Source organism: Acinonyx jubatus, chromosome B4 (genome assembly GCF_027475565.1).
Source record: "Acinonyx jubatus isolate Ajub_Pintada_27869175 chromosome B4, VMU_Ajub_asm_v1.0, whole genome shotgun sequence".
In the NCBI taxonomy this organism is placed as follows: Eukaryota; Metazoa; Chordata; class Mammalia; order Carnivora; family Felidae; genus Acinonyx; species Acinonyx jubatus.
This window is the reverse complement of record NC_069387.1, coordinates 132,188,399-132,214,305: the sequence shown is the minus strand read 5'-3', so window position 1 is coordinate 132,214,305 and position 25,907 is coordinate 132,188,399. Positions and strand designations below refer to the sequence as shown.

The following is a 25,907-nucleotide window of genomic DNA, read 5'->3' as shown; positions in this document are numbered from 1 at the left end:
CTGCGGGGCACCTGTACCCGCCCCGGCTAACAGGGCTGTGGCCTGTCCTGCCCGAAGCCACACTGCTCAGCAGTGGGGAGAGGGAGCCAGGGGCAGGGGGTGTGGGCACTCACATAGCCGTCCCGCTCAATGGTGGCACGGATCTGCTCAGAGCCCGGTGTGATGGTGAATTGGGACTTGCACTTAAGTCCATGGGCCAGTGCCTGCTTGGCCACGGCTGCCGAGCGCCCCATGTCCTCATAGCTGGAGTTGGTGCAGCTGCCGATCAGACCTGGTGCATTGTGGATAGTGAGGCCAGGGGTCAAGATCAGAGGTCTCCACCTGACCTCAAGTATCCAGACTTGGTCAAGAGTTCACCAACTGTGCTGGGCTGGGGCTATCCTAAACGGAGACAACCTGGAAGCAATCCAACTTGTCTAATAATAAAGGACAGGCTGCGCCGTGGCCCAGCCACTCAAGGGAAGACGAGGTGCCAGTGAAGTGACATGAACACTGAGTCAGAGGGCTCACTCCAGAATATTGACAGTGACCACGGCTGGATGAGGGCTTACAAGAGATGCTAATTTTCTTCTACTTTCAAGTATTCTCTGTTTTTTAAATGCTTTATAATCAGGAAGAAAAAATTATTTTTTAAAAGTCTTGATGGTTATTCAAAAAGTCAGTAAAGACTGGATGACATCACATATTGTTCACAGATCTCAAAACAATCTCTCTTACCAGTTCAGCAATTTATTTCCAATTAGATCACCAAAGTTTTAAAAAATGTATTTAATCTGCTAAGGGCGAACAAATTACACGGCACTTGTTTTGTGCCAGACACTGAAGAAAGTTCTTTGCACACATTAACTCCTCACCTCTCTCAACAACATTAACGGGGAAATACAGTATCACCCTCATTTTCCAGACAAGGGACCAAGGCACAGGTAGGTCAAGAAACTTGCTCAGAGTCACCCAATGATGTAGCACTGGAAGCTCATTCAAAGCAAGGCCACCTGGCTTCGGGGTCCATGCTCCGGTCACACTGTACTGTGACAAGAGCAGGTGCCCGTCGTCCCAACATGCTAGTGTATCTTCCATGTAAAGCACGTAAAGTGAAATCAGGCAACAAGGTTGGGATGATGAAATGTTTGTAAAGCAAAAACAGACACACATCAGTATGTACACACACATGGAAACGGTATACCTCAAGGAGCTTCTGAGCTGGTTTCTGGTTGGGGGTTAAGATTAGGAGTCTTTAAAATTCGTTTTGTCTGTCAATATGCTCTACAATGAGCATGTGTTTCTTTTACACCAAGAAAAGGTAATTTTTTTTTAAAACCCATAAAGAAGAAACCAACTATTTCAAAAAGTGCCTGGTACCTTTAGGAAGAGCTCTGTGGTAAGCACAATGGTAACCCACCGGCCCAGAGGCCTGTTAAACCCACAGGGTGGAAGGGACTCACCCACTCGGATGTCCAGAGGCCATCCTTCCTTCTCTGCCACAGTGCCGACCTCTGCCACAGGGTGAGCCAGGTCGGGGGTGAAGGGCCCATTGATATGCGGCTTCAGCTGAAGAAACAGAGAAAGGGGAGAGAACAAATCTTGCAGTGTGGGCAGTCTCTGTTCTTCAGAGGCTGCCTGACTCCCACTCAACCAAGTCGAGGACCCAGAAGGCCGACTTACGGCTCAGAAATTCAACCCAGGAAACACCCGAGCAGCGGGCTCTATGCATGCACCAGCTCCAGGATCCCTCCAACCCCGTGAAGCTGGTATTATCTCCATTCTGCCAATGAAGGCGATGGCATGCCTTGCTCAAGGTCACAGAGCTAGGAGATGGCAAAGGCATGGAATAAATCAAGGAGGTCAACTTCGTAAGTCCATTATCCCCTACAGTGTGATGCTTGTGTAACCTTATGACAAAAATAGACTTCAAGCCAGGTGCTTTGTGATAATACTTACCAAAAAACGCAAACGCTTAGCAAAGTGCCTGGCACACACAGCTCTCAATAAACGTTCCCAATTATGACTATGTGAATTGGCGCATTCAATTCCATGGCCACCTGAGATTTTACACATGATAAAGTAGGGCCCACAGAGGTTGAGTAACTTGTTCAGGGTCACAGGATTAAGTGGCAGAGTCAGGAATTAGGACTTAAATTCATGGAGACGGGCTTCAGGGCTAAACCCTCAACCACTCTACTTGGCTGCTTCCGTTCCTCCAGTCTGCCTTTCCCCTGGCCTTCCAGATGCTCACTCTGGCCTGCAGGTCTCAGGGTGCCAAACCCTGCACAGGCCTGGGAATCTTGGGCCTTGACCTCTAGCACTCTGACAAAACTCCAGGGCAAAATCATGGCTTCAGCTAATGGTGAGGTGGAGGCAAACTGAGCCAGTTTCTGAATCACCAGCCACAGCCACATCTCCTGCCAACCACAGCCTGATTTGGGCGGCAGTGTGCAGGGGCACTGGGGAACCAAAGGCCCCCACACCCTCCTGGGTGTGCAGACAGGGCCCACTAGGGGTCCCAGATGAGGCTTGAACACCCCAGCCTCAGAAATTCCTTGGTCTCCCCTCCCTTCCTCACCTCATTGAGGTTAATTTCAATTAGTTGGTCATAATGGCAGCCAGGGTCAGGTACCAAGTGATCCTTATATTCATCAGCTAGTTTGGCAATGTCTGAAATCAATAAGGGAAGAAGATTGAACCATGTGGAACAGGAAATGGTCAAGAGACAGACCAACTGACTGACTACCCACCCATCCATCCTTCCATCCATCCAAGCCAGTTACCTGGCACCTGTTAAACTGGGCCCTAGACACTGACTAAGCAAACAAAGGAACAATGAAAACAGCACAGGACACACAGTCCCTGCTCTCAAGGAGCATGCAATCTAATGAAGGAGCTATCAATGAACTGGTATGATATGATACAACAGAGACACATAGGGACACAGAAGCACCAACCAAGGTTCAAAGTCAAGGAAGGCTTCCTAGAGATGAGAAGTGTTGAGTTTTGAAGAAGTTACTTGATAATGAAAGAGAGGGATGGGACTTCCAGGTAGGACTTCATGTGCTCAGCACGTGGACACAATTGGACAAGCTCTCCCCATGACCCCTGGCCTCTGCTTCCACCAATCACCCTTGCTCATCTCCCTTCAGAGTCTCCAACAATCCCTCCCACAGGCCCTATTTCTTCCTCTGAGCTTCAAAGAAGTCAAGCTAGAACCTCAGGCAAACGGGGGGGAGGCTGGGAATGGTTCTGGTTCCAGATGTTTTTTTCCTTCTCCAGGACAGGAATCATGAACAGATCCCTGTCATTTCTGCAGCTTCCTGTAGGGGGCACCAGGGACCAGACCAAAAGACCCCAGACTTGGCCCTCCTTTCAGGTGAAACTAAACTCCAATCTCAAGGCAGGGGGATCTCAAACTTAGATGCCAGGCCCTTTGACAAGCTGTTGGGAGTTGCAGACACGCTACTCAGAAACAATAACACATATAACTTCATACCCCTCTGGGGGCTTCTCAGGGCCTCTAAAGCCAATCTAGAAACATGAGATTAAAGACCCCTGCCCTAAAGGGAAAGGTGTAGCTCAAGGGTCTCCATGCAATATGACTGCTCTGCGGACCGCCCTGCTCCCGCCAGCTCACCCTCCCGGCCTGTCTTGCTCAGGTACTTTTTCATCCTGTGGTTGTAAGGGAACACTGACGTGGTGGCCCCGATCTCTGCGCCCATGTTGCAGATTGTCGCCATGCCTGGAGAGAAACAGAGCTGGTGAAGCTGGCCTAGCAGCTGGACACGGGCCCCATACACCTATCGGGTGTGCGCGCACATCTTCACGCCAGGGAGCTGGGGTCACTTCTTCCCTCGCTCACGCAGCCATCTAGTGGCAGCAGGCACACTCGTCCCCCATGACCCACAGTTAAAACCAGGGCCAAAGAAAACACAAAATTCAGCCCCTACCAGCTGGGTTCTAGTTCTGGGCCTGGCTATCCTGGCCAGACTGCCTCGCCATTACTGTGCCCATCTTGCAGGTGAGGGAACTGGCTCAAAGAGGTCCAAAGTCATGCCATAAAGCAAATGCAGGTGCTGGCATTCAGGTCTAGGCCCACCTGCCTAGCACCCGGACCTGCTCTCTTTCAGTCACACCACGGTGCTGTGTGGAAGTGTTTCTGGGTCTCAGGCTTTCCAGCAATAAGACTGGAATGAAGTGCACTGTCCCGACCACAGAGCCTCACGCAGAACGGGTGAGACTTACAGATATCCTGTTTCACGGGGTTGCTGGGACATGGGACCAGGCTTGTTATCAACTTCGGAACTGAGCTGTCCAATGGTAATAAGCACTACCTGTAAGAGTGAGCCCTGGTCTCTGGAGGGGTGCAAGGGCAGCTGAACAGGAGCCCCGTGGGGCTGCTGTGGAGCTGAGGCAGGAACCGGGGGAAGTCTGGGCTGGACCATCCATAAGGCTTGTTCCAAGTCTCCCTGCATTCCTGAGGGCCTAGGCATTGAGGCCAGGTCACCCGGAGTGATGAGTAGAAGGCGCCCGCTCCTACTTGGTCTTAGAGCCTCGTAGGTGATAAATCTAATCCAAGTAAAGTGAGTGAGGCTCCAAGGAAGATGTGGGGACGGGGCTGCTCTGTGAATGAAGCCCTGGCTCTGGCTCCCCATTCCACCACCACCTCCATTCTCTCTGGGATTCCCTTTCTGGATCACCCAAGGCAGCACAGTGCCAGGGCAGGCGGGGTTGGCTTGGTCCCTAACGCTGCGTGGCCACAGGGAGGTACCCGCCCACCCCCCCGGAAGAGGCCACCATCTCTTAGACTAGAGGAACCTAGACTAATCCCCCCCCACACCTCTAGGTGTCCATCATGTCCCCAAACTGGATGGATACTCAGGGGAAGGCCATTCACTGCTTCCATGGATCAACTACTGGCCCCATCAGGCCCAACACAGGCCGCGGGGCGCGTCACATGGCCGCCCTCCTCACCAGTGCAGGAGATGGAGTCCACACCCGGCCCGTGGTACTCCACGATGGCGCCCGTGCCACCTTTCACTGTGAGGATACCCGCCACCTTTAGGATCACGTCTTTGGGAGAGGTCCAGCCAGAGAGGGAGCCCGTCAGCTTCACACCAATCACCTGAACAGGAGGGGCGAGACAGCAATTACAGGCACCGTGTACCATGCTCCAACCACGAAGCCAAAGCATCTGCCTGCTGGGATTCCCATTTCTGCTTATTTACCCCTGGCTCTCCCCCAAAGAGACTGGAGTCTGAAATATTCCCTCATCCCTTTTGGGTTTCACAGACTCCCATTCGTCCCCACCAAAAACACCCCTGAAAGAGCGTTTCCCCACTCCTCACCTTGGGGCACTTTAGCTCCCAGGGGATCCCAGCCATGACATCCACTGCATCAGCACCCCCGACTCCGATGCAGATGCCCCCCAGGCCACCGCCATTGGGGGTGTGGGAATCAGTGCCAATCAGGAGAACCCCAGGATATGCGTAGTTTTCCAGAATGATCTGAAAAAGAACCCAAGACCTTCAGCTTACCAGCCCTCATCAGAGAATGGAGGTGGGGACCAAGAGGGGTCTGCAAAACTGGCCCCCTGGGTCATTTCTAGGCACCCCTCCAGGAGAGGGCCTCTCAGGTGTGGCTGGAAGGGCCAGGGGCTTGGGAGACAGGTGGCTTGGGCCCCCGAACAGCTCCGACAGTCCTGGACTGTCTGACTTGGGCTCGCGAGTGCCTTCTTGCACCTCAGTGTCCGTGTTTGCGGCACGGTAACAAGAACACATGCACCACACTGAGCCGAGAACCGTGGTGGGAAGCAGATGAACTGGGATACGGGAATGTGTCCTGGGACAAGTGTGACTGCCTACTGGGCTTCAAAGGGTGGACAATTCCTTCAGGACCCAGCTCCAGTCTCCACAAGCAAGCACTGGGAAGCCAGCAGGAGCACAGGCCACGAGCTCCTCTGCTGCTGATCTGAAAGGAAGTACAGACGATGCCTCCCCAACCCCAGAGGCCTGGAGGGGCTTAGAGAACTGAAGTGACTTGCACGTGAAGATGGCACCCCGCCTCCTCACCTTTCCTGTTTTACTGTGGCTCCTTCATCGAGGGACTCCTAGCCGGGAAGGCACCGACCATGAGCATTTCTCCAAAACATTTGATTGCAGAGGCATGGCTATCGTAGCGCGGCCCTGACCCTACCCAGGCACCTGAGGTTGCAGCACCCCATGGGAAAGCCCTGGCCAAGGGGCCCCAGTCTGAGCTCCGGCCCCACTGCCTACGAGTAGTTGTGGGACGTCGGGCAAGTTACTTCACCTCCCAGGCCTGTTTCCTCATGGGTAAAAGTAGCCAGTTCTGCTCACCTCATCGAATCACAGTGATAACGCCATGAGAACATGTATATTAAGCTGTAAGAGTACCTGGGAGAGGCCTTCTTTTTACTTATTCTGTAGCACACACTGGGATGTTAGGAAGAGCAAAGGAGCTCAGAGACAAGAAAGGCTCCATGAACGGTCAGGCCTGACTAAATGGTGAGCAGGCTCCGTGCACTATTATGGAAACCCCATGGCCCCTGCCCTGGGACAGGGCACACTCCCAGCACACTCAGCAAGGTGTGAGTGATCTTGCCTGTCGGAATGCAGTTAGAAGACCTGGTCTCTTCCCAGGAGGGTGGCAGCTGGCTGGGAGAAAAGGCCAACACAGAGGAAATCCTGAACAAACAACTGTTGGACAGGACACTCGCTGCTCAACTGTTTAATTTTTCTGGCCTCCGTGCCCCAGCCACAAAGATTTAAAACTAGTTAATCTTGAGGCGCCTGGGTGTCTCAGTCGGTTGGGTATCCGACTCTGGCTCAGGTCATGACCTCATGGTTTGTGGGTTTGAGCCCCACATGGGGCTCTGTGCTAACAGCTCAGAGCCTGCAGCCTGCTTCGGATTCTGTGTCTCCCTGTCTGCCCCTCCCCCGCTCACACTCTGTCTCTGTCTCTCTTCTCAATAAAATAAATAAACGTTTAAAAATAACAAAATAAAATAAAATAAAACTAGTTAATCTCTAAGGCTCTTCAAGGTTCTAAAAGTTTGATCCATGAAGACCAGACACAGAATTCAGTGTGGTCTACACAGTATAGACCATGAATATGGCCCATGTTCAAAAGGGAGAGGGACCTTGGGTCTGAACTAAGGAAAGAGTCACAGTGAAGCTGGCTGTACAGTGACCTCCGCAGTCAGCGGGATATGGCTGCGTGGATGGGGGATCAGTGTACTTTAGTCTGGACTAACACCTAGAACATAAATCTGGAAATTCAGCCACCCCCGGGGTGCTCTTGGCTGGCTCAGTCGGTATAGCATGCGACTCTCGATCTCAGGTTTGTTAAGTTTGAGCCCCATGTTGGGTGCAGAGACTACTTAAAAGAATAAAATCTTACAGAAAAAAAAAAATTCAGCCTCCAGCTGCACAACACGTGTACACCGAGGCCTCATTCTGCACCTACCTGGCCCCAGGCCCAGTGCCAGAGAGGAATAAACAAACCACAGTCTCTGTCCCCAGAGCGTGTGGTGCGGTAGGGGAAGCACCTGGCACATCCTGGGGTCATTATGTGAAGGGTCCCACAGAGGATCACACAAGGGGGCTCCAATGCCCAGCACCAGGGAGGACTGGGGGCGGGGGCTTCACAGAGGTGACCAAAAGGCAGAGATGTAGAGGAGGAAGGATGTGCCGGGCCAGGCACAGGACGTTCATGGTGGAGGGAAAGGGGTTAGGTTTGGTTTGGTAGATTAAAGCTGCCGATGGCCTGACATCAAGGGGGAGAGAAAAGCAAAGCTGTACAGAGATCACATGCTTCCTGGGAATTTTCTTTTTAAAGGAACAAATCTACCAGGCTATACACTTAGCTGGTGGCCAGAGGCAGGTGTGAGCTGCCATCACTCATAGCCCTGAACTTTGGCCATGAGCCGCCAAAGACGCCCGGGGGTTGGAATGAGGTGGGAAGGGAGACACTTGGGACTGGGGAGCCGTTCTTGACGAAAGTCCAAAGCTGGATCTACCCGACTCCCTAGCCCTGCTGTGGGGATAAGCTTCCTAGCCCCTGCAGACTGACGTGACCTGCCATTTGCAGGCAGTCCCTTCTTGGCGAGGGCAATATTTTTAAAGGGCAGAGCAGTGACCCATGGGCTCTGGTTTCAGAGTGGGGCAGTGCCAGGAGCCCACGCAGGGTCGGATTACAGCCTGACTCAGCTCACCCTGAAGGAGGGCTGGGATGGAGGTGGGGAGAAGGGTCACCTTGGGAAGGCGCGAAGAGGCACATACAGGATGGATGGCAAACAGCCAGTACAAGCTAGCGCGCCCCACAAACCAGTCACCCTGGATGAAAGCTGAGCACCTATCTCCCAGAAACACGCGTGCACACAAAATCGCCCATCAAAAGAAAATCCATCCTTCAGGAGAGCCCAGAAGAACTGGCTGACACTGCCACGTGACCTACGGTACCTCCATCCCACACAATACCACGAAGGGGCCAAGAAGACCCCAAGGAGCGCTATGTGCGCCGAGGAGGGGAGAAGCCTTGGTGTGACAGGAGGCACACCAGCAGCACGCGGGGCGGAGCACTGGCTGTGGGGCCAGACTCTTGGATCAGCCAGCTGTCCCTGGGCAAGTGGATTAACTCCTTCGCGCCTCAGTTACTTCACCTACACAGCGTAGATCATGAAACCCCCTACCTCACAGAGTTGTGGTGAACAATGAGTAAGTTAGTATCTGTTGAGTGCGAAGTCTAGTGCCTGGCACACAGAATGTGCCCATCAAATGTTAGGTATCCACACAAAAAGGAATAACGTTTGTGGAAAAAAGCAAGACAAAAAAATAATACAACACCCCTCTGCCCTCCCGAGCCTCTGGCCTTCTGTCCCACAGGCCAGGAGATGCTCTCTGGTTCCCTAAGGTCCCCTCCCCCAGAAAGGCAGGCCAAGCCCTGCTTTACCTGGTGAATGATTCCAGAGCCAGGCCTCCAGAAGCCCACGCCATACTTGGCACCTGCAGTTGCCAGGAAATTATACACTTCCTGGTTTATGTCCTATTGAGACAAATCAATAACCAGAGCATGAGTAACACGGTTTGTGTCTGGGACGACTCCTGCTCACCTCCCCCCCACCCCCCACGACTCTGAAATGCTGGCACTGTGAAGTCAGGCTCTCTCCTGGAGGTCTTCTACAAATAATTCCAAAAGGGCTTGGATGTTGGCCCAGTCTCAGCTGGCCAGTCTGGGGAGAAAAGCAAGGAAGCAGGGATGGAGCCTCAGTTCCGTGACACCTGGCCAGGGAGCGGTTCTGGAGCAAGTCCCTTCCCTACCCTGTTCTCAGTTTCCTTATTTGCAGAAGGAACTCATTACATCATCTCCAAGGGTCCCTCTGGCACTCAGGTCTTCAGTCAAGGCCAGCAGTGGGGGGCACATCCAACAGGACCATCTAACTGGGATATGGTGTTGGGGGAAGGGAGCCGTCAAAGGGAAACAGTGGCATCGAGTGGACATTCCAGTTCCAATGTAGCTCAGGCAAGGTGTTGTTAACCTCAGAGGCCTCATTCAAGGCAAGGTCAGAATCCTAGCTGACATTTACTGAATGCCCACTGCACTGAACCCCCTCACAATCCATCCCAAGAAACAGGGAAGGCACTGTCACCAAGGCCATTTTACAGACGCAAAAACCGAGGCTCAAAGGTGAAATAACTTGCTGGAGATCCCCAAAGTAAATCCCAGGGTTTGAAACCAGGCCTGTGCAACCACATAGCCTGAGAGCGACATTCTAATATAAAATAAAGCTACCTCCCCTTATAGCAAAGAGGGCATCTCAGAACACCAGCGTCCGGCATGCTGTAGGCGTTCCATACTTGCTGGTTTGATGGGCCCCAAATGAGACTGTCAAATGGACCATGTTCTGAAATGCAGATTTCAACAAAACAAGGCTGGGCCAGGCCCACTCTGCCTAGAATTTGAAGGTGACCTCCTCAGGGGGCATGGAAGGCTTCCCAGGACAGCTAATGTGAGGCCAGGGTTTATCAGGAAGACATGGCACGCTCCTGGGCAGGGGAGACTCAGTGATGGAAGGGATGGGACCAGGCGGACTGCAGAGACTCCCCGCTGCAAGGAGGAACGAAGCAGTGAGATCTGCTGGCCTCGGCACAGGAGACTCATGCCCCAAGGCAGAGGGACTCACTGTCAGCTCCCTGGACCCTCAATAAAACACCCTCAAGACCATGCAACCTCCTTCACCTAAACTCCAGACCAACCACACACACCCTTCTGAGGCCCATTTCGTACCCCCAGGCAAAAGAATAGCACACAAAAAACTTGGGCCCCCAGAGCCGTCTCTCTCTGGTTAATAATGAAATGAATATGCCAGCTTTTTCCTTCAAATCCGTCACTTATAACAAGGGTACCAAGGGCAGGAGGCAGTGGCTGTGTTCCGGGTGCGTGTCCTCGTGTCTGTGTAAGTGGTGGTAAAGAGACAGGGGTGGCAGAGGACAGAGCTGGGCAGCAGAGTCTCGGTCTGAACTCAGCCGAGAGTCTTCTCTGGCTATGCGACCCTGGATAGGTCACTCAGCCTCTCCGGTCCCTGGCCAGAGGGACTCTTTATTTCCAAATATACGTCAATCTGGCCACACCCCTCCTTGCTTAAGCCCTTCAGGGACCCCTAGGATGGTGCCCATGGCCCTCAAGGCCCTTTCTGAGCCTGCCCCCACCCACTCATACCACCCTCTCTTCCACACACAGCTCCAGCCCCATGGCCCTCTTTCAACTCCACAAAGCATCCAGTTGCTTCCTGCCTTGGGGTCTTTATATACACTGTTCTGTCTACAAAGTTCTTCCTCAAGTCAGTATCAGCTTATCTGCACAGGTTTCAGCTTACGTATCAGGTCCTCAAGAGGCTGTCCCGTTCCCCCAGAGTCTAAACTGAATGGCTTTCTTACACTCTCACAGTCCTATGTCTTCCCTTCATAACATATATACAAACTGGCAATTACCTATTTGTGTGATGGTTTAACGTGGGTCTCCCTCCTTGTTCATGAAGGCAGGGCTCCTGTCTTGTTCACACAGAAACCCCAGCATCTAGCACAGTGCCTGGCATACAATTAGTGTTCAATAAACACTGGTCAAATAAATGAGTGAGCCCTGAAATCCTTGATTCTGTGAATCTCATCTCCAGAAGGCAGATTCTGAATCCATAAAGCAAAGCGAGGGCCAGACCCGGGAGGCGGTGGTGACCCTGCTGTGGGCAGTCATCCCAGGGCGGTTCCCGGCCAAACCCAGCTCCTGGCACCGCAGGAGCCCCTGTACCGCTACCACCCCCACTGCTGCTAACATGGAAACCTCTGGCCAGCAGGCTGGGCTTTCAGCCGAGTAGAAAAACCACCACCAGCAACCAGGACAAAAACTGGCAGGGCAGGGTGGGAAGAAAGGGCTCCAGTGGGAAAGCTGAGTGCTTCCCATGGGCCTGAGAGGCGCTCGAAGCTCCGCTGACCCTGAAGCTGGAGCACTTTCAATGGCAGCCCTGCCAGCATTCAGCTCCTGCCAGAGGCCCCCCAGAGGGCGCCCCTTCCACTGCGGGGGGCTGGGGGAGGGTGTGGAAAGGGTGGAGGGCCAGAGCTGGCAGAGGCACACGCAGAGGGGCCACAAGCAGAGCCTGGGGGGAGGAGCAGGAACGGGATTTCATGAGGAAGGGTGCGAGGAATTCAAGGAAAAAACTACTCATTGTGGCACACGGCCCCTGCTATGTCCTTAAGCAAACTCCCAGAAGAAAGCCCCCAAAGGAGGCCAGTCAGTAAGAGGGCGCTCGGGACACGGCACTGGTCCTAACCACGTGCCCACGCAGCCGAGGTACCTCACCGCACAGGGCCCTGGCCGCCTCGGATGGACAACGAGCAGCACCGCCTGCCCGCTTCCCTGGCGGGGTCCTCGGGGCTCGGCCGAGCGCCTGGGTGAGCGCACGTGTGACGCCGGCGGAGAGGAAGGAGCAAACTACCCTCTGCAGAGCGACCGGTGATCTGTGTCATAACCTGCTGTTTCTAATGTGCCAGAACAATGACCACACAAGAACAATGTGGTAAGATTAAGGATGATTTGGGTTTTGTTTGTTTTTAGGCATTCTCTAACATCTTCACAATAAGCAAATGGTATCTTCAGAGTTAGTAAAGAGCAAAGATGTTTTAAAAAAGACTAAACCAAAGAACCTGTTAGAATTGCAAAGCGATGCCTTAGCTCAAGGGCTTTGCCTCTCGTCCCATGTCACACCCACCGTCCCCCGATGCCACCTTCAGCTCACCTTGGCCCGACGCAGGTCTTTCTCACCCCCGAGCTGGGCCTCAATCAGGTGATCGCAGTGGATGGTGGACGGCACAGCCACCTTGGGCAGCCCGCTGCTGATGAACTGCAACATGGCCATCTGGGCCGTGGCATCCTGCATGGCCACACGGTCAGGCCGCAGCCGCAGGTACGTCTTGCCCCGCTCGATCTCCTGCTTGGCTGGGTCATCCAGGTGTCCATATACAATCTTCTCTGAGAGGGTCAGAGGCCGGTTCAATCTGCGGGGAGGGGGAGAGGTGCCGGCTGCACAATGCCCTGCCTGCCCACAGCTGTGGCAACCATGAGGGGTGGGCACGAATCAGTCCCTCTGACACTCAGCACTCACTCGGTGCTCCAAAATTACTTAAGTGACTGACAGCATCATGAGAGGTGGGCAGGTTGCTTTTTCACAGAGGATATCTGCTCTTCCGGCATATTGATCACTATTATCTGATGAACCCCTATTACATGTGTGTCTCACTATTCACTCCTCATTGTATCCCTGTCATCTGATAAGACGGGCAAGAGGGAAGGGAGGCTCAGCAGAGTGGCGGTGATCGCTCCAGCTCAGTCAGGGTCTTGCTTGCGAGCCTCTAATTCTCTCTGTCCCCGGCCACTTCTCCTGTGCTCTCGGCCCCACTAAGACACAGAGGATCCCACCAGCATCCCACACAACCCACAACCCCCTGCTGTTTACACTGCTGGGCTGAAGCCCTTCCCATTAGCCCCCCTTGCTCTCACCGCATTCAGCCAGCACGGCTATCAGCTCTCAACAATGCACACCCAGTCGCTGTCCCCAGCCCCTCACTAGACCCTCTTCCTAGACCCCCTCTCCCTGGAGGTCCCACCCCTCCCTTCCCCATTGGGGCCAAAGTGGCAGTCCGACCCTGGCTCCTGGGCGGCCCCTGCCAGGCCTCAGGCGGCCTCCTCCTCACCAGCCTCCCCCGAGGCCGACTGAGCTCGGTGCAGGTCAGCCCTCAACCGCCCACCCTGAGGCTCCCTGCTGACACCCACACAACCTGGCTGCCCCGTGCCGCAGAGCAGTCTCCCCTCTGCCCGCCACAGCTGCCCTGGCTAGACCTCACACTCTGCCTCCCAGACCAGAGGCCTCCAGGGAAGGCGGTTAGCGTTCCCTTTCAGGGAAGGGGTGCAGTTGCACTCACACCCCACGAGCCAGGAAAGAAAAAAAGTATCAGACTAAGGAGTCAGAGGCCCTGGGTATAGTCCTGACCCCAGTACTAAACCCACTGTGTAACCAGAAAAGCCACCGCTCTTCTCAAAGGACTCGCCACCCCACCTCCGAAGTCCAGGGCCCGGCCTGCACCGAGGTAACAGCGCTCATTCGGCGCTTGTTTTTAAACAGCCTCACTGAGGTGTAACCGGCCTGTCATAAGCCGCGCACATTTAAAGGACACAATTTGGTAAGTCTTGACACAGTACATAGCTACACACCTGTGAAACTGTCACCACAGTCAAGACAATGAACACATCTCCCAAGCAGCCAGTGACCTGCTTTCTGTCACCACAGACTCATTTTCTCACAGAACTTCCTCTTCCCTCAGCTCGGCTCTAAGCACCTCAATGGATGCAACACGTTGCAGCCTCATAACACGGACGAGGGCACCGAAGCCCAGCGAGGTGAAGCAACCTGCCTCTGGTCGCGTGCTGGCGAGCAGCAGAGCCAGACCGCGAGGAGCCAAGCCGTGTGGCTCTGACGTCTGAGCTCTTTATTTACATAGATTTTTTTTTTTTTTAACCTAATCTCTACACCCAACATGGGGCTTGAACTCACAACCTCAAGTTCAAGGGTCACTCACTCCACTGACTGAGCCAGCCAGGCGCCGCGTCCACACTCCTTACATTGCCCTATACTGTCCCTCTGTAACTAACGCCCGGAAACTCAGAACAGGGCCCAGCCTACAGGAAGTGTTCGAGTTCTATCATTACTGCCACTAGGACTCTGCTGGGAAAGCAGAGCAACTTCCTTCCGATGGCCTGGGTTCTAGACCCCCATGTATCTAACCCTCAAGAGCAAGAGCTCCCTAAGGGGCTGGCTCTGTGGGCAACGGCAGAGCAAGTGGCAATTCTGAAAACCTCTACGGTTCTGCTGTCATGAGAACCTTGAGTAAAAATAGCACTGGCCTGAGGTACAGCCTGCCCCGTTTTGTGGCAGCATCTCCGAGGCTGGTGTACGGGCAGTGACTCGCTGCGCAGAGCACAGCCCCTCTTTCTGGGCCCCAGGGGAGATGAAAAATAGCACATGGGCTTTAAAACCAAAGACCTTGACAGCAAATGCCCAAAGTTGTACAAAAAAGCCTGACAGCGACAAAAACCTAAGGACATGTTCCGCACCACATTTCCTTAAGGATTAACTGAGGATGGCAAAGTGGGTCCTCTACGTCCATCTGTCCCTCTGCCATACTGGATGACAAAGACCTAGTTTCTCGAGAACAGAATTGAGCTCCTTCTGTCACGAACACAGGGTGGAGAAAGAGTTCCTCTGCAAGCCCCCGGCCTTCTAAATTTTTTTTTGTATGTTTATTTATTTTTGAGACATAGAGAGAGAGAGAAACAGAGACAGACAGACACAGAATCCGAAGCGGGCTCTAGGCTCCAAGCTGTCAGCACAGAGCCTGATGTGGGACTCGAACTCACGAACCCCAAGATCATGACCTGATCTGAAGTTGGAAGCTTAACCGACTGAGCCACCCAGGCGCCCCAAGTCCCCTGGCCTTCTAAAACATTCTTACATTTTCATCCACTGATCTCTGTTTTGAATAGCCTCATTTCTAATAAGCTCCCAGGTGATGCTGATGCTGCTGACTCACAGACCACATTTTGAGGAACAGGGCCCACACCATTGGGGGGAATCAGGGCCCAGGTGTTGGTAGTTTTAAAAGCTTCCAAAGCAGGGAGACCGGCTGGCTCAGTCGGTGGAGTGTGACTCTTGATCTCGGGACTGTGGGCTCAAGCCCCACGTTTGGCGTAGAGGTTACTTAAAAATAATCTTTAAAAAATAAATAAATAAAAGCTTCCAAGATGATTCTAATGCGCAGCCTAGACAAAACCCACAAGAATGCTAGAACAAACACTGGGAGGCAACAGAGCCAGACAGACCTGGCTTGAGTTTGGGTCCAACCACTCAATAGATGTATGACCTCAGACCGGGTATTTCCCTGACACTCAATTTCCTTATCTGCAAAATGGGGAGATGGATATAATAACAACCTGTAGGGGTTGTTGAGAAGAAAAGAAACGTATATGAAGTGCCTAGAACAAACTGCACACTCAGGCAGCCACTATTATTATAGTTATCCTTGATGACCATTAATCGGTTCTTACTATAATTAGGTGATGCCATGCGGGAGGCTGCTGGAGATAAAGACTATGACAGTCCCTACCCTTAAAACCAAAGTGAGGATACCAGTAAAGAGGAAGCAAAGTGGCAGCAGAGAGGGAGCGTGGGAGTACAGTTAGAGCATGGGCTGAGGGCAGGGAGACTCACTGTGTGACCCTGGGCAAGCTGCTTCTCCACCTGAGCCTGTTCCTCGGCTATAAATGGGTATATTCATATCTGTTCTCTCTTACTCCCAGGGTCACGGTCACCAGGTGGGCGAGCGCCCAGCCCTAACTACAGTCGTTCAAGCTCCAGGGGCAGTGCTGGTTGCTATGTACTACCAGCCCCACTCCCCATCCTCTCGTGGCATCATCCTTCCAGCACCAGCATCTGGCCCAGGACCTGGCACACAGGACAGCAGTGCGAAAATGGCTGCCATTTTACCAAACAAGGAAAGAGAGGCCCAGAAAAAAAGATACGCTCAAGACCTTCCCTGAGCTTTCTTCTGGGTCTCAAGCCTGAGCTCTCCTCTAGGACTACACACTGAAGAGGAAATACAGATATTTAGCCAGCCTCTGGGCCTGGTGGATCCCAGAGGGCCAGCTCAGGGTCAGCAGTCCATCTTGGAAAAGGTGGCTGGGAGGTTCAGGCCACAAAGCATAGAGTATCTGAGACCTTCCCTGTGGCCCAAATCACCAGGCTTCTGGTAAGAGATCTTTCCTTGGCAGAGAAGGCCAAGGCCCACCACCAATCTGCAATGCCTTTCCCCAGCAGGGAACTTCGTACCCTAAAGGCCTTGATCCTACCACCATCACCGACCATCCATTGCCAAGCACCTCCTGTGCTGCCTGAAAGGGGCAAGAAGCACAAACAGCCCTGTGGCGGTCTCTACAGCTCCCCCATCCCACCCCCCGCAGCCTTACCTTTTGCGAACAATGTCAATGTTCTTCTCTAGCAGGTCATAGCGGATGTACTCATTGGGCTCAAAGTGGCTCATGGCCACCTTGGCCCGTTGGCACAAGACTGAGGCCACATGGTACTGCCGCACACCCAGGGCTTTCTGCAAGAAGAAAGACAAGAGCAACTGTCAATGGAGTATTTAGGGTGGCCCGCCCCAGAGGACAGCTCAGTGTGGTGAAGAGAGCAAGGAAGTATCAAGAGCTCACCAGTGACTGTGGCCTCCATGTCCTCCTCTGAGACAGAGGATGATACAGCAGCCACGGGAACACAGCCCGTGGCAGGAGAGAGTGCAAGGGATTTGCAGTCAGAATTGCTGGGATCAAAGTCAAGTTCTATCAACTTAAGAAAATCCCCCATCATCTGAGCCCCAGAGGAGACGGGCACTGGGGCTGTAACCGGCCACGGTGATCACACAGGGCTACCGGGATGGTTAGATATGAACGTATGTGAAAGTCCTAACGAGGCTGCAAAGCACTGTCCAAATCATAGCTATTACTCTACCTGAACAATACGTTCCTTGAGGGTTGGGGTCAAGCCTTATTTGTCTTATTTATTTCTGTGTCTGGACTATACTTGACACATAACAGAGATTCGATGAGTAATTATCGAATGGATGGAAAAATGAGGAAAACCCTGTGCATGAGCTTCAGATGTTTCCTTATCCCTTCAAAAGGTGGTCCCCTTGAATGTGCAGAGGACTGACTTCCTTCTAATGGCCAGAATGGGGCATAAGTGAGGCTATGTGGCCTCCAAGACTGGTCATAAAAGGACAGCTTCTGCCTAGCCCTCTCTCTGGTTGCTTTAGGAAAAGACAGTTACCATGTCGTTAAGACACTGAAACAGTGCTGGGAGAGGCCCACTTAGAGAGGATTTGAGGCTTCTTGCCAATAACCAACACCATCTCCCACGAGAGTGCTGTAGCCCAAGGCCACGCCTTCAGGTAACTGCGGCCCTGACCAAAGTCTGGATTGCAATTTCTTGAGTGACCCCAAGCTAGAACCACCCTGACAAGCCACTCCCAAATTCCTGGTCCACAGAAATTGTGAGAGAGAATGTTTATTGTTGTTCTAAGCCTTTAAGTGTAGGGGCAATCTGTTCTGCAGTAACAAGATAAATCTGTTATGCTGGGGTCTGTTAATTTTAAACTGTGACAACCTTCACAGGGTACACTGTGATCAGAGGAGAATAAAGGAACCCAAAAAAATGACACAGGGAAAGGAATGGCTGCTTCCTTTCCAGGTGATGCTCCCTGTCTAGAGCAGAGGATCATACCAAGGCAAAACTCAAGCCACTACCCGAGGTCCCCTTTCTTTGTGTCACCAAAATCTTGAAATCCAAACTCTACCAACCCCGGCACCTGAACCAGTACAAGGGCACAGCTCAAGCCACTCATTAATGACAGCCAACAGCACCCCAACCACCACCCACCTGCCCACCCTTGCCCTCCAGCAGGGGATCCTCACGATCTGCCCCACGCGGTAACCGATGACACATCAAAGGACTTTCAACAGCCAGGGCCTGGGATGAATGGCATACCGCGGCTACAGCTCTGACCACAGCTACGACAGCGGGGGCCCCAGTGCAAGGCAGGAGGATGGGGAAACCAGAGCCTCAGTCAGGTGGCCACTTACTATCGAGTCACCTCGGTCAATTTACCCTAAGCACTTGCTTCCTCACAGAGCTATTGTGGGGATTAGGAGAGGTTACATAAAGTACTTGGCACAGTTTCTATTACCCCTTGTAAGAGAAACCATACAAGCTGCTCTGCAACTTGCTTTTCCTATTTACCAATACACCTTACACGTCTTTCCAATGTCCGTATACAGATCTTTCTTTTTGTAAACTAACTATCTTAAGCTTAGGTTTCCCTAGAAATAAAAATAAATGTAATAAGATGGGCGCCTGGATGGCTCAGTCGGTTAAGAGTCTAACTCTTGATTTTGGCTCAGGTCATGATCCCACGGTTTACACAACTGAGTCCCAAGTCAGGCTCTGCATTGACAGCATAGTATGCTTGGGATTCCATCTCTCCCGTTGTGCCCCTCCCCTGCTTGTGCGTGTGCACACACTCTCTCTCTCTCAAAATAAATAAACTTTAAAAAATAAATTAAAAAATAAATGTAACAACAGCCAGCGTCTGGCCCAGTAGGCAAAACAATTAGCTGTAATCATAGTGTAGAGAAAAGGTAAAGTCCTAAATTCTCTATAGCAAGGGAACACTTAAGCAATCCACGGACGTACATCAATATCTGAAAAAGAGGCTTGGGGCGCCTGCATGGCTCAGTCGGTTGAGCATCCAACTTCAGCTCAGGTCACCATCTTGCAGTTTGTGGGTTCGAGCCCCACATTGGGCTCACAGAGCCCACTTTGGATCCTCTGTCCTCTCCCCTCCCCCATTCAGTCTCTCAAAAATATAAAACAATTAAAAAATAAAAATAAATAAAAAACAGGTTTAAGAAAAATGCTGACCGGGGGGAGAAAGGACAACATAGTATGCTCTCATACAGAATACAACTTATGGGTAAGAGAAAAACATTTATTGACGCCCAGTGATGCCAGCACTGTGCTGCACTTTGTGTTGTGTTACATCACCTCAGCCTCATAGCCATCCAGTGAAGTGGCTCCTGTGATTAGTCCATTTTCCAAGTGAGGAAATTGAGGCTTGCAAGAAGCGACCAAGGCCACAGCATAGCAAGTAGGACTCGAATCCAGTCTGACTGACCCACTTACCTGCCGTGGCCCCAGGCAAGTTATATAACTCCCTAAGCCTTCCCTCCAAAATGCAGATAAACTCTGTTGTTCATAACAGATGAAATCATTGCGTGCTCAATCCTTGATCACGAAGTGCTGTGCTTTCCAAACATCTGTGCACAACAGCCAGCACCGGCCAACAGGACTTCGTGCCACGACAGACATGTTTTAGATCCACACGACCAATACGCTGGCCACTAGCCATGTGGCTGCGGAGCACGTGAAGTGTGGTGAGGAGTGGAGTTTTTAATGTTATTCCATTTTAACTTAAAATGAAGTTGCTACATGGTATGGCTCAGGTTTAGATACTAATAAGAAGGGAAAACATTTTTAGGAAGCCCCCAACAACTTACATGTTCGTTAAGCTCCCCCGCTTTAAAGAATTTTACTTATTTATTTGAAATATTTATTTATTATTTTGAGAAAAACGTGGGGCAGAGAGAGAAGGAGACAGAATCCCAAGCTGGCTCCATGCTGTCAGCGCAGAGCCTGATGCGCGGCTCAACCCCACAAACTGTGAGATCATGACCTGAGCCAAAACCAAGAGTCAGATGCTCAACCGACTGAGTCATCCAGGTGCCATTTTTTCTTTTTTCATTATTTATTTTTTAAATTAAATTTAATTTATTGGGGAGGGAAGGGGCAGAGGGGGAGAGAGAGAATCTCAAGCAGGCTCCATGATCAGCGCAGAGCCTGATGCAGGGCCTGATCCCACAACCCTGAATCATGACCTGAGAGCCGAAACCAAGAGTTGGACGCTCAACCAACTGAGCCACCAAGGCACCCCTTATTATTTATTTTATTTTAGAAAGAGAGAAGGAAAGCACAAGTGGGGGAGAAAAGCAGAGGGAGAAGAGAGAGAGAATCTTAAGCTCAGCACGGAGCCCAATGCAGGGCTCAATCCCACGACCCTGGGATCATGACTTGAGCCGAAATCAAGAGTCGGACACTCGACCGACAGCCACTCAGGTGCTCCAAGACCCTTTTTCTATAAAGGCACTCTTACGCTTTTAAGTTCGGAGCACCACCCCCATACACCTCCCCACACCAGTGCATCATCCTGTACAACCACCCACCCATTTCTGAATAATTTCAGAATATTCTCCTGCACACTCAGCCTCCCTGCACAGTCTGCTTTTCGGCTGGGGTCCACCCTTGGGGACCCAACCTCTCTTCCTCAGGACAGCTCCCAAGCCTCAGATGCATCAGAACCTCCTGAGTCTGTTAAAAATACATAATCCTAAACCCTTCCCACATCAATGACTCAGTCTCCAGGGGTGGGGTCCCTCACCTACTTGAAGTCGGCCATGCCCTGTCATCTTCTCTAAAATCTCACCTTGGTCAAGGGCAGCCCAGAGTTTTTTTCAACTGATCCTTTCCATGGCAAGTTTCCAAATTCTGCAACAGCCCAACCATATCCTGTGCTGAGAGCAAAGGGCTCATCACCTCCTTTGCTGAAGGCTGTTATCAGCCCAGGACAGCCCACCTCACTGCTGACACACATATCGCTTCCAGACACCCTAACACCTCAACAGCCGTCTTCCTCATTGACTGCTCTTCAGCCATGCTGCACTTGTAGACTTGGTTTTTTCTTTTTCATGTTTATTTATTTTTGAGAGAGAGAATGTAGGTGAGGGAGGGGCAAAGAGAGAGGGGACAGAGGATCCCAAGAGGGCTCTGGGCTGACAGCAGACAGCCGAAATCAGATGTTTAACTGAGCCACCCAGGTGCCCCTACAGACTTGGTTTTCTGTGCAAAGCTCTACCCCAATCTTGATTTAATTTCATCATCAGTTTCTGTCCGCCTCTAGCCCCTGCAGTCTACAGGAGTCCTGGTCAGTCACCCCGTGTCCTGACAGGCTGGCCCTCCCAGAGTGTGTCAGCCATAAACACAGCACAATTCCCAGGTTGCTCATCCAAGCCTCAACACCAGTGTGACCAATTCCAGGCCAGGCTCCCCAGGACACATGTTTGGTCAGGTCAACAGTGGTCTATTTAACAACACTCCTGAGGTGCAGGTCCTTCCTCAACTGCAACAGTCACTCAACTATATATATATGTTTTTTTAAGTAGACTCCACGCCCCATGTGGGGCTTGAACTCATGACTGGAGATTAAGTCACCTGTCCACCAACTGAGCCAGTCAGGCGCCCCAATACCCAAGTAGGCGAACTGTCACTAAGGCCTTGCTTGTTTTGTAGTTAGAGACAGCCTGGCTGACCTGTTGAATTCCCTGCAGAAATCAGTACTCGCTCTCACCAATCTATCTGCTAATCCCAACAAAAAGTGAAAGATGTTCGATTTGCTGTGAGACCTTACACAATTCACTTCATCCCTCCAGGCCTTAGGTATTCACATAGAACCTGAAATCTCAGCCTTGCTCCCTGCTTCACAGCAGGGCTGGGAGAGGCTGACGTGCATGAAATGTCACATGTAAACTCTGGAGAGCCCAGACACCTTAATACGCTGATCCCAGAGGCTGACTTCAAAGGCAAGGACATCATGTATAACTCATTCATGAGCCCCACAAATCTCATATGTAAAATGAAGATTAGGCCAAGGGTGACCACCCCCCCTCCAATGAGAACAAAAACAGCTGTTACTTATTAAGCACCTGCTCTGTGCCAAGCACTTTTTGTGCCTAATTTTGAATTCCTGTAACAACAGTGCCAGGTCATTGTTATTCCGGTCTCACAGATGTGGGAACCAAAGACCACGGAAGTCACATACTGCTAAGTGGTAAGCGGTGAATCCGGGACGCAACTTCAGGTCTCTCTTTTCGAGATGGGTCAGTTCCCCTGGATTCTGCTACTCTGTCGCCTCTCATAGCCCACCCGTTCTCACTGAAGGTGGCGTGGTGTGATGGTTTGTTCGGACTGAAGTTCTGTACTCAGATTGCTCAACCCTGCACCACCACTACGCGGCTACAGCCCTGGACAAGTTCTTTAGCCTTCTCAAGCCTTAGTTTCTCCATAGAGAAAATAAAACTTCACAGTGTTATTATGAAATAAAATAATCTACATCAAGTTCTTGGCACAGAGCCTGTTCACATAATGCACATAATCACATAATACATGATTCACGTATTATTTTCCTTCGTAGAGGAGACAGAAGAAATTAGATGCCACGTTGTGTTCCTTCTCTGGACACTGGCAGAAGCAACGGGTCTCTTCTTTTGCTTACTACAAACACAGCTTTAAAGACTCTTTTCATTGATGAACATTTTTCAGAAGACTTAGCTCATCTGGGCCTTTAGCATTCCAGACCCTCTTCTGATGTATCCCAGTGGTGGTAGAATTTCTCCTTGGTTATTTGCCCTCAAACTATGACCAACTTATTCTAAAAATCTAAGCTGATGTCTTTAGGTGCAGATCTTCCTTCTCTCCTTCAGGGGACTTGCAATTTGTTAGAACTTATCTAGGAAAGCATTTCATCCCTCTGAAATCCTTCCTGCTTATGGGGTCCTGGCAGTGGGATATCATCTATTTGGTCTCTCAATAATTCAAAATTTGCCTTCCTCAAAGGTACCAAACATGTTGAACTTCGCTGGGCAGTAAAACTTCTAAAGGTATCAGCCACAGGGCCTTTGCACATGCTGTTTATTCTGCTCAGAAGGTTCTCTGCCTACCCTCATTCCCAATCTGCTCTTTGTCTAGGTCACTCCCATTGATCCTTCAAAGTTCCAAATAAACAGGGAATTCTTCCTGAACTCCCAGCCCAGCCAAAGCCTCCTATTATTTATGCCCACTTACTACTTCTTGACATTCATTTGTGAGATGGTATCTGTCTCCACTAGTTTGGCAGTTCCACTAAGGAGGGATTGTGTCTATTCATACCAAATTCCCCATTCCTGAACACTAGGTCTGATACATAGGAGGTGCTACATAAATATCAATTAAACCAACGAATGTTGCCTCTGCTTGACTAACTAGCCCTTCTGTATTGAGGAGGGGTAAATACAGAGCAGGTTGGGTTAACTTTGTGAGAGCAAACAGTTAACAAGACAAATCAATAATTTACCAGTCTCAGATGCTTTTGGTTACAGTATAAACAGGTTCAACATTTTTGAAAGACAATTAGGCAATACCTATTAAAATGTAAAATGTCTGTACACTCTAACCAGCTTTCCTGCTTCCAGGAAGCTGGCTCACAAAAATGCTCACATAAACAAGCACTGACACAGGCAAGGACGTTCTCTGCAGCACTGTTTTTAAGAGAACAACCCTATTGTCCAAAAATAGGGCAGTGACTGAATAAATTCTGGCTCATCCACCAAGGAATGCCATCTTACAGCTGTTTAAAAAGGTTTGCTCAGGGGGCACCTGGGTGGCTTAGTTGAGCACCTGACTTTGGCTCAGGTTATGGTCTCGCGGTTCATGAGTTCAAGCCCTGTGTTGGGCTCTGTGCTGACAGCTTGGAGTCTGGAGCCTGCTTTGGATTCTGTGTTGCCTTCTCTCTCTGCCCCTCCCCCGCTTGCACTCTGTCTCTAAAATAAACATTTAAAAAGTAAATAAACATTAAAAAAAAAAAAAAAAAAACAAGACTGGCTCAGAGGCGCCTGGGTGGCTCAGTGGGTTCAGCATCTGACTTTGGCTCAGGTTATAATCTCACGGTTGGTGGGTTCAAGCCCCTGTGTTGGGCTCTGTGCTGACAGCTCAGAGCCTGGAGCCTGCTTCAGATTCTGTGTCTCCCTCTCTCTGCTCCTTCCATGCTTGTGCTCTGTCTCTCAAAAATAAACATTAAAAAATATATAAAAATTTTTTAAAAGGCAGGCTTAGATGAAAGAACGTCTGACTCTTGATCTCAGATGCTTGAATTCAAGCCCCATGGTAGGTGTAGAGATTACTTAAATAAATGAAAACTTAAAAAAAAAAAAAATTAGATAAGAGGTGGTGGTCCCACAACACTGTTAATGCAATTAATGCCACTGAATTGAACACTGAAAAATGGTTAAAATGTCAACATGTTACATATATTTTACCATAATTAAAAAAAAAAAAAAGAGGGTAGATCTAACATTACTGGCAGAGAAAAACTTCCGTGGCACATTCAGTGAAAACAGTAAGTAGTAAGATAGCATTATGAGCTTATTTCTATATAATAATTAATAGTTCACACATGTAAATGTATAAATATATTTAAAAATGAAATGACAGGGATTAACTGTGCATAGCAGTTATCTCTAGGGATTAGAATTTTGGACACGTTTACTTTCTACGCCAAGTATTTCTGTAACTTTTAAATGTTAAGTTCCTTTTGTAACCAGGAAAAAAGAACGAACAAGATATGTGCAGAAAGCATGGTGGCTGTGGAGTGGTCGAGCACAATCATTTACTGGCAATTTGCAATCAACAGTGCTCTAGGTTTGTTTGGTTTTTCCTCCCCAATGGTGCAAACTCTTCATTTCAGCAAGTTAATTTACAGGAATTTATCATTAATAAGGAAAATGGAAAAAAAATGTATCTTTCTACTAGAGGGACCTGGTTACCACCATTATCTTTTTCTTTTTTTTTTAATGTTTTTATTTATTTTGGTGAGAGAGACAGAGTACGAGCAGTGGAGGGGTAAAGAGAGAAGGAGACACAGAATCTGAAGCGGGCTCCAGGCTCTGAACTGTCAGCACAGAGCCCAACCCGGTGCTTGAACTCACAAACCGTGAGATCATGACCTGAGCCGAAGTTTGATGGTTAATCAACTGAGCCACCCAGGCACCCCTGGTTACCGCCATTATCTTAAGCCACAGATCAAACTTAGCATCACCAACAGCAAGACTACCTGACACTCATGCCCCTGATGGGAAAGCATCACCTATGAAGAATTCTTGTTGGAGTGCCTGGCTGGCTCAGTCAATGGAGCATGTGATGCTTAATTATGGGGTCATGAGTTCGAGCCCCAGGTTAGGGGTAGGCCTTACTTAAAAAAAAAAAAAAAGGTGGGGGGGGGCACCTGGTGGCTCAGTCAGTTAAGTGTCCGACTTCAGCTCAGGTCACGATATCGTAGTTGGTGGGTTCCAGCCCCCGCATCAGGCTCTGAGCTGACATCTCAGAGCCTGGAGCCTGCTTTGGATTCTGTGTCTCCCTCTCTCTCTGGCCCTCCCCCACTCGCGCTCTATCTCTGTCTCTCAAAAAAAGAATAAATGTTAAAAAAAAATTAAATGCTCAAAACCAAAGATAAACATTCTTGCAGACTCCTTGCTGTGGAGTAAAAGGAAATTGATCTTTTGGTAAAGCAGCTTGTCAATACGAAACCCACAGGAACATCCATATCCTCTGACCCAGCAATTCCATATCTGAAATTTTATCCTTGAGAAAGAATTCTAAATATGAAAATGATACTATATGCATCAAATAGTTCAGTGCATTACTACTTATAGCTGCTAAAACTGAAAGCAACTTAACATGTATAATTTCCACTCAGTAGGAATGACGGTTTTAAGCACCAAATAGCAATAGGAAATTGTCTGTAATAATATGTGAAAAAGCAGGTTATAAGTTACATACACACTGACTACAATGCTATAAAACGAATGTTCACAGACCAAAAGGAAAT

The 25,907-nt window shown here is 50.3% G+C and overlaps 1 protein-coding gene across 2 annotated transcripts in view; it reads right to left on the bottom strand.

The window, feature by feature from the left end:
* The window catches only part of ACO2 (aconitase 2), a 55,109-nt gene that overhangs the window by 5,630 nt on the left and 23,572 nt on the right, over nt 1-25,907 (bottom strand). Inside the window, exons 2-10 of one of the 2 annotated variants that reach the window (XM_015077863.3) lie at nt 16,573-16,709; nt 12,293-12,551; nt 8,956-9,048; nt 5,334-5,492; nt 4,960-5,110; nt 3,623-3,727; nt 2,561-2,652; nt 1,443-1,548; nt 114-271 (exon numbers count right to left, since the gene is read on the bottom strand). In XM_015077863.3, coding sequence (XP_014933349.2) covers nt 114-271; nt 1,443-1,548; nt 2,561-2,652; nt 3,623-3,727; nt 4,960-5,110; nt 5,334-5,492; nt 8,956-9,048; nt 12,293-12,551; nt 16,573-16,709 — 1,260 coding nt within the window. The remainder of the gene's footprint in view (nt 1-113; nt 272-1,442; nt 1,549-2,560; nt 2,653-3,622; nt 3,728-4,959; nt 5,111-5,333; nt 5,493-8,955; nt 9,049-12,292; nt 12,552-16,572; nt 16,710-25,907) is intronic. The other variant, XM_027070628.2, reaches the window with a different exon arrangement.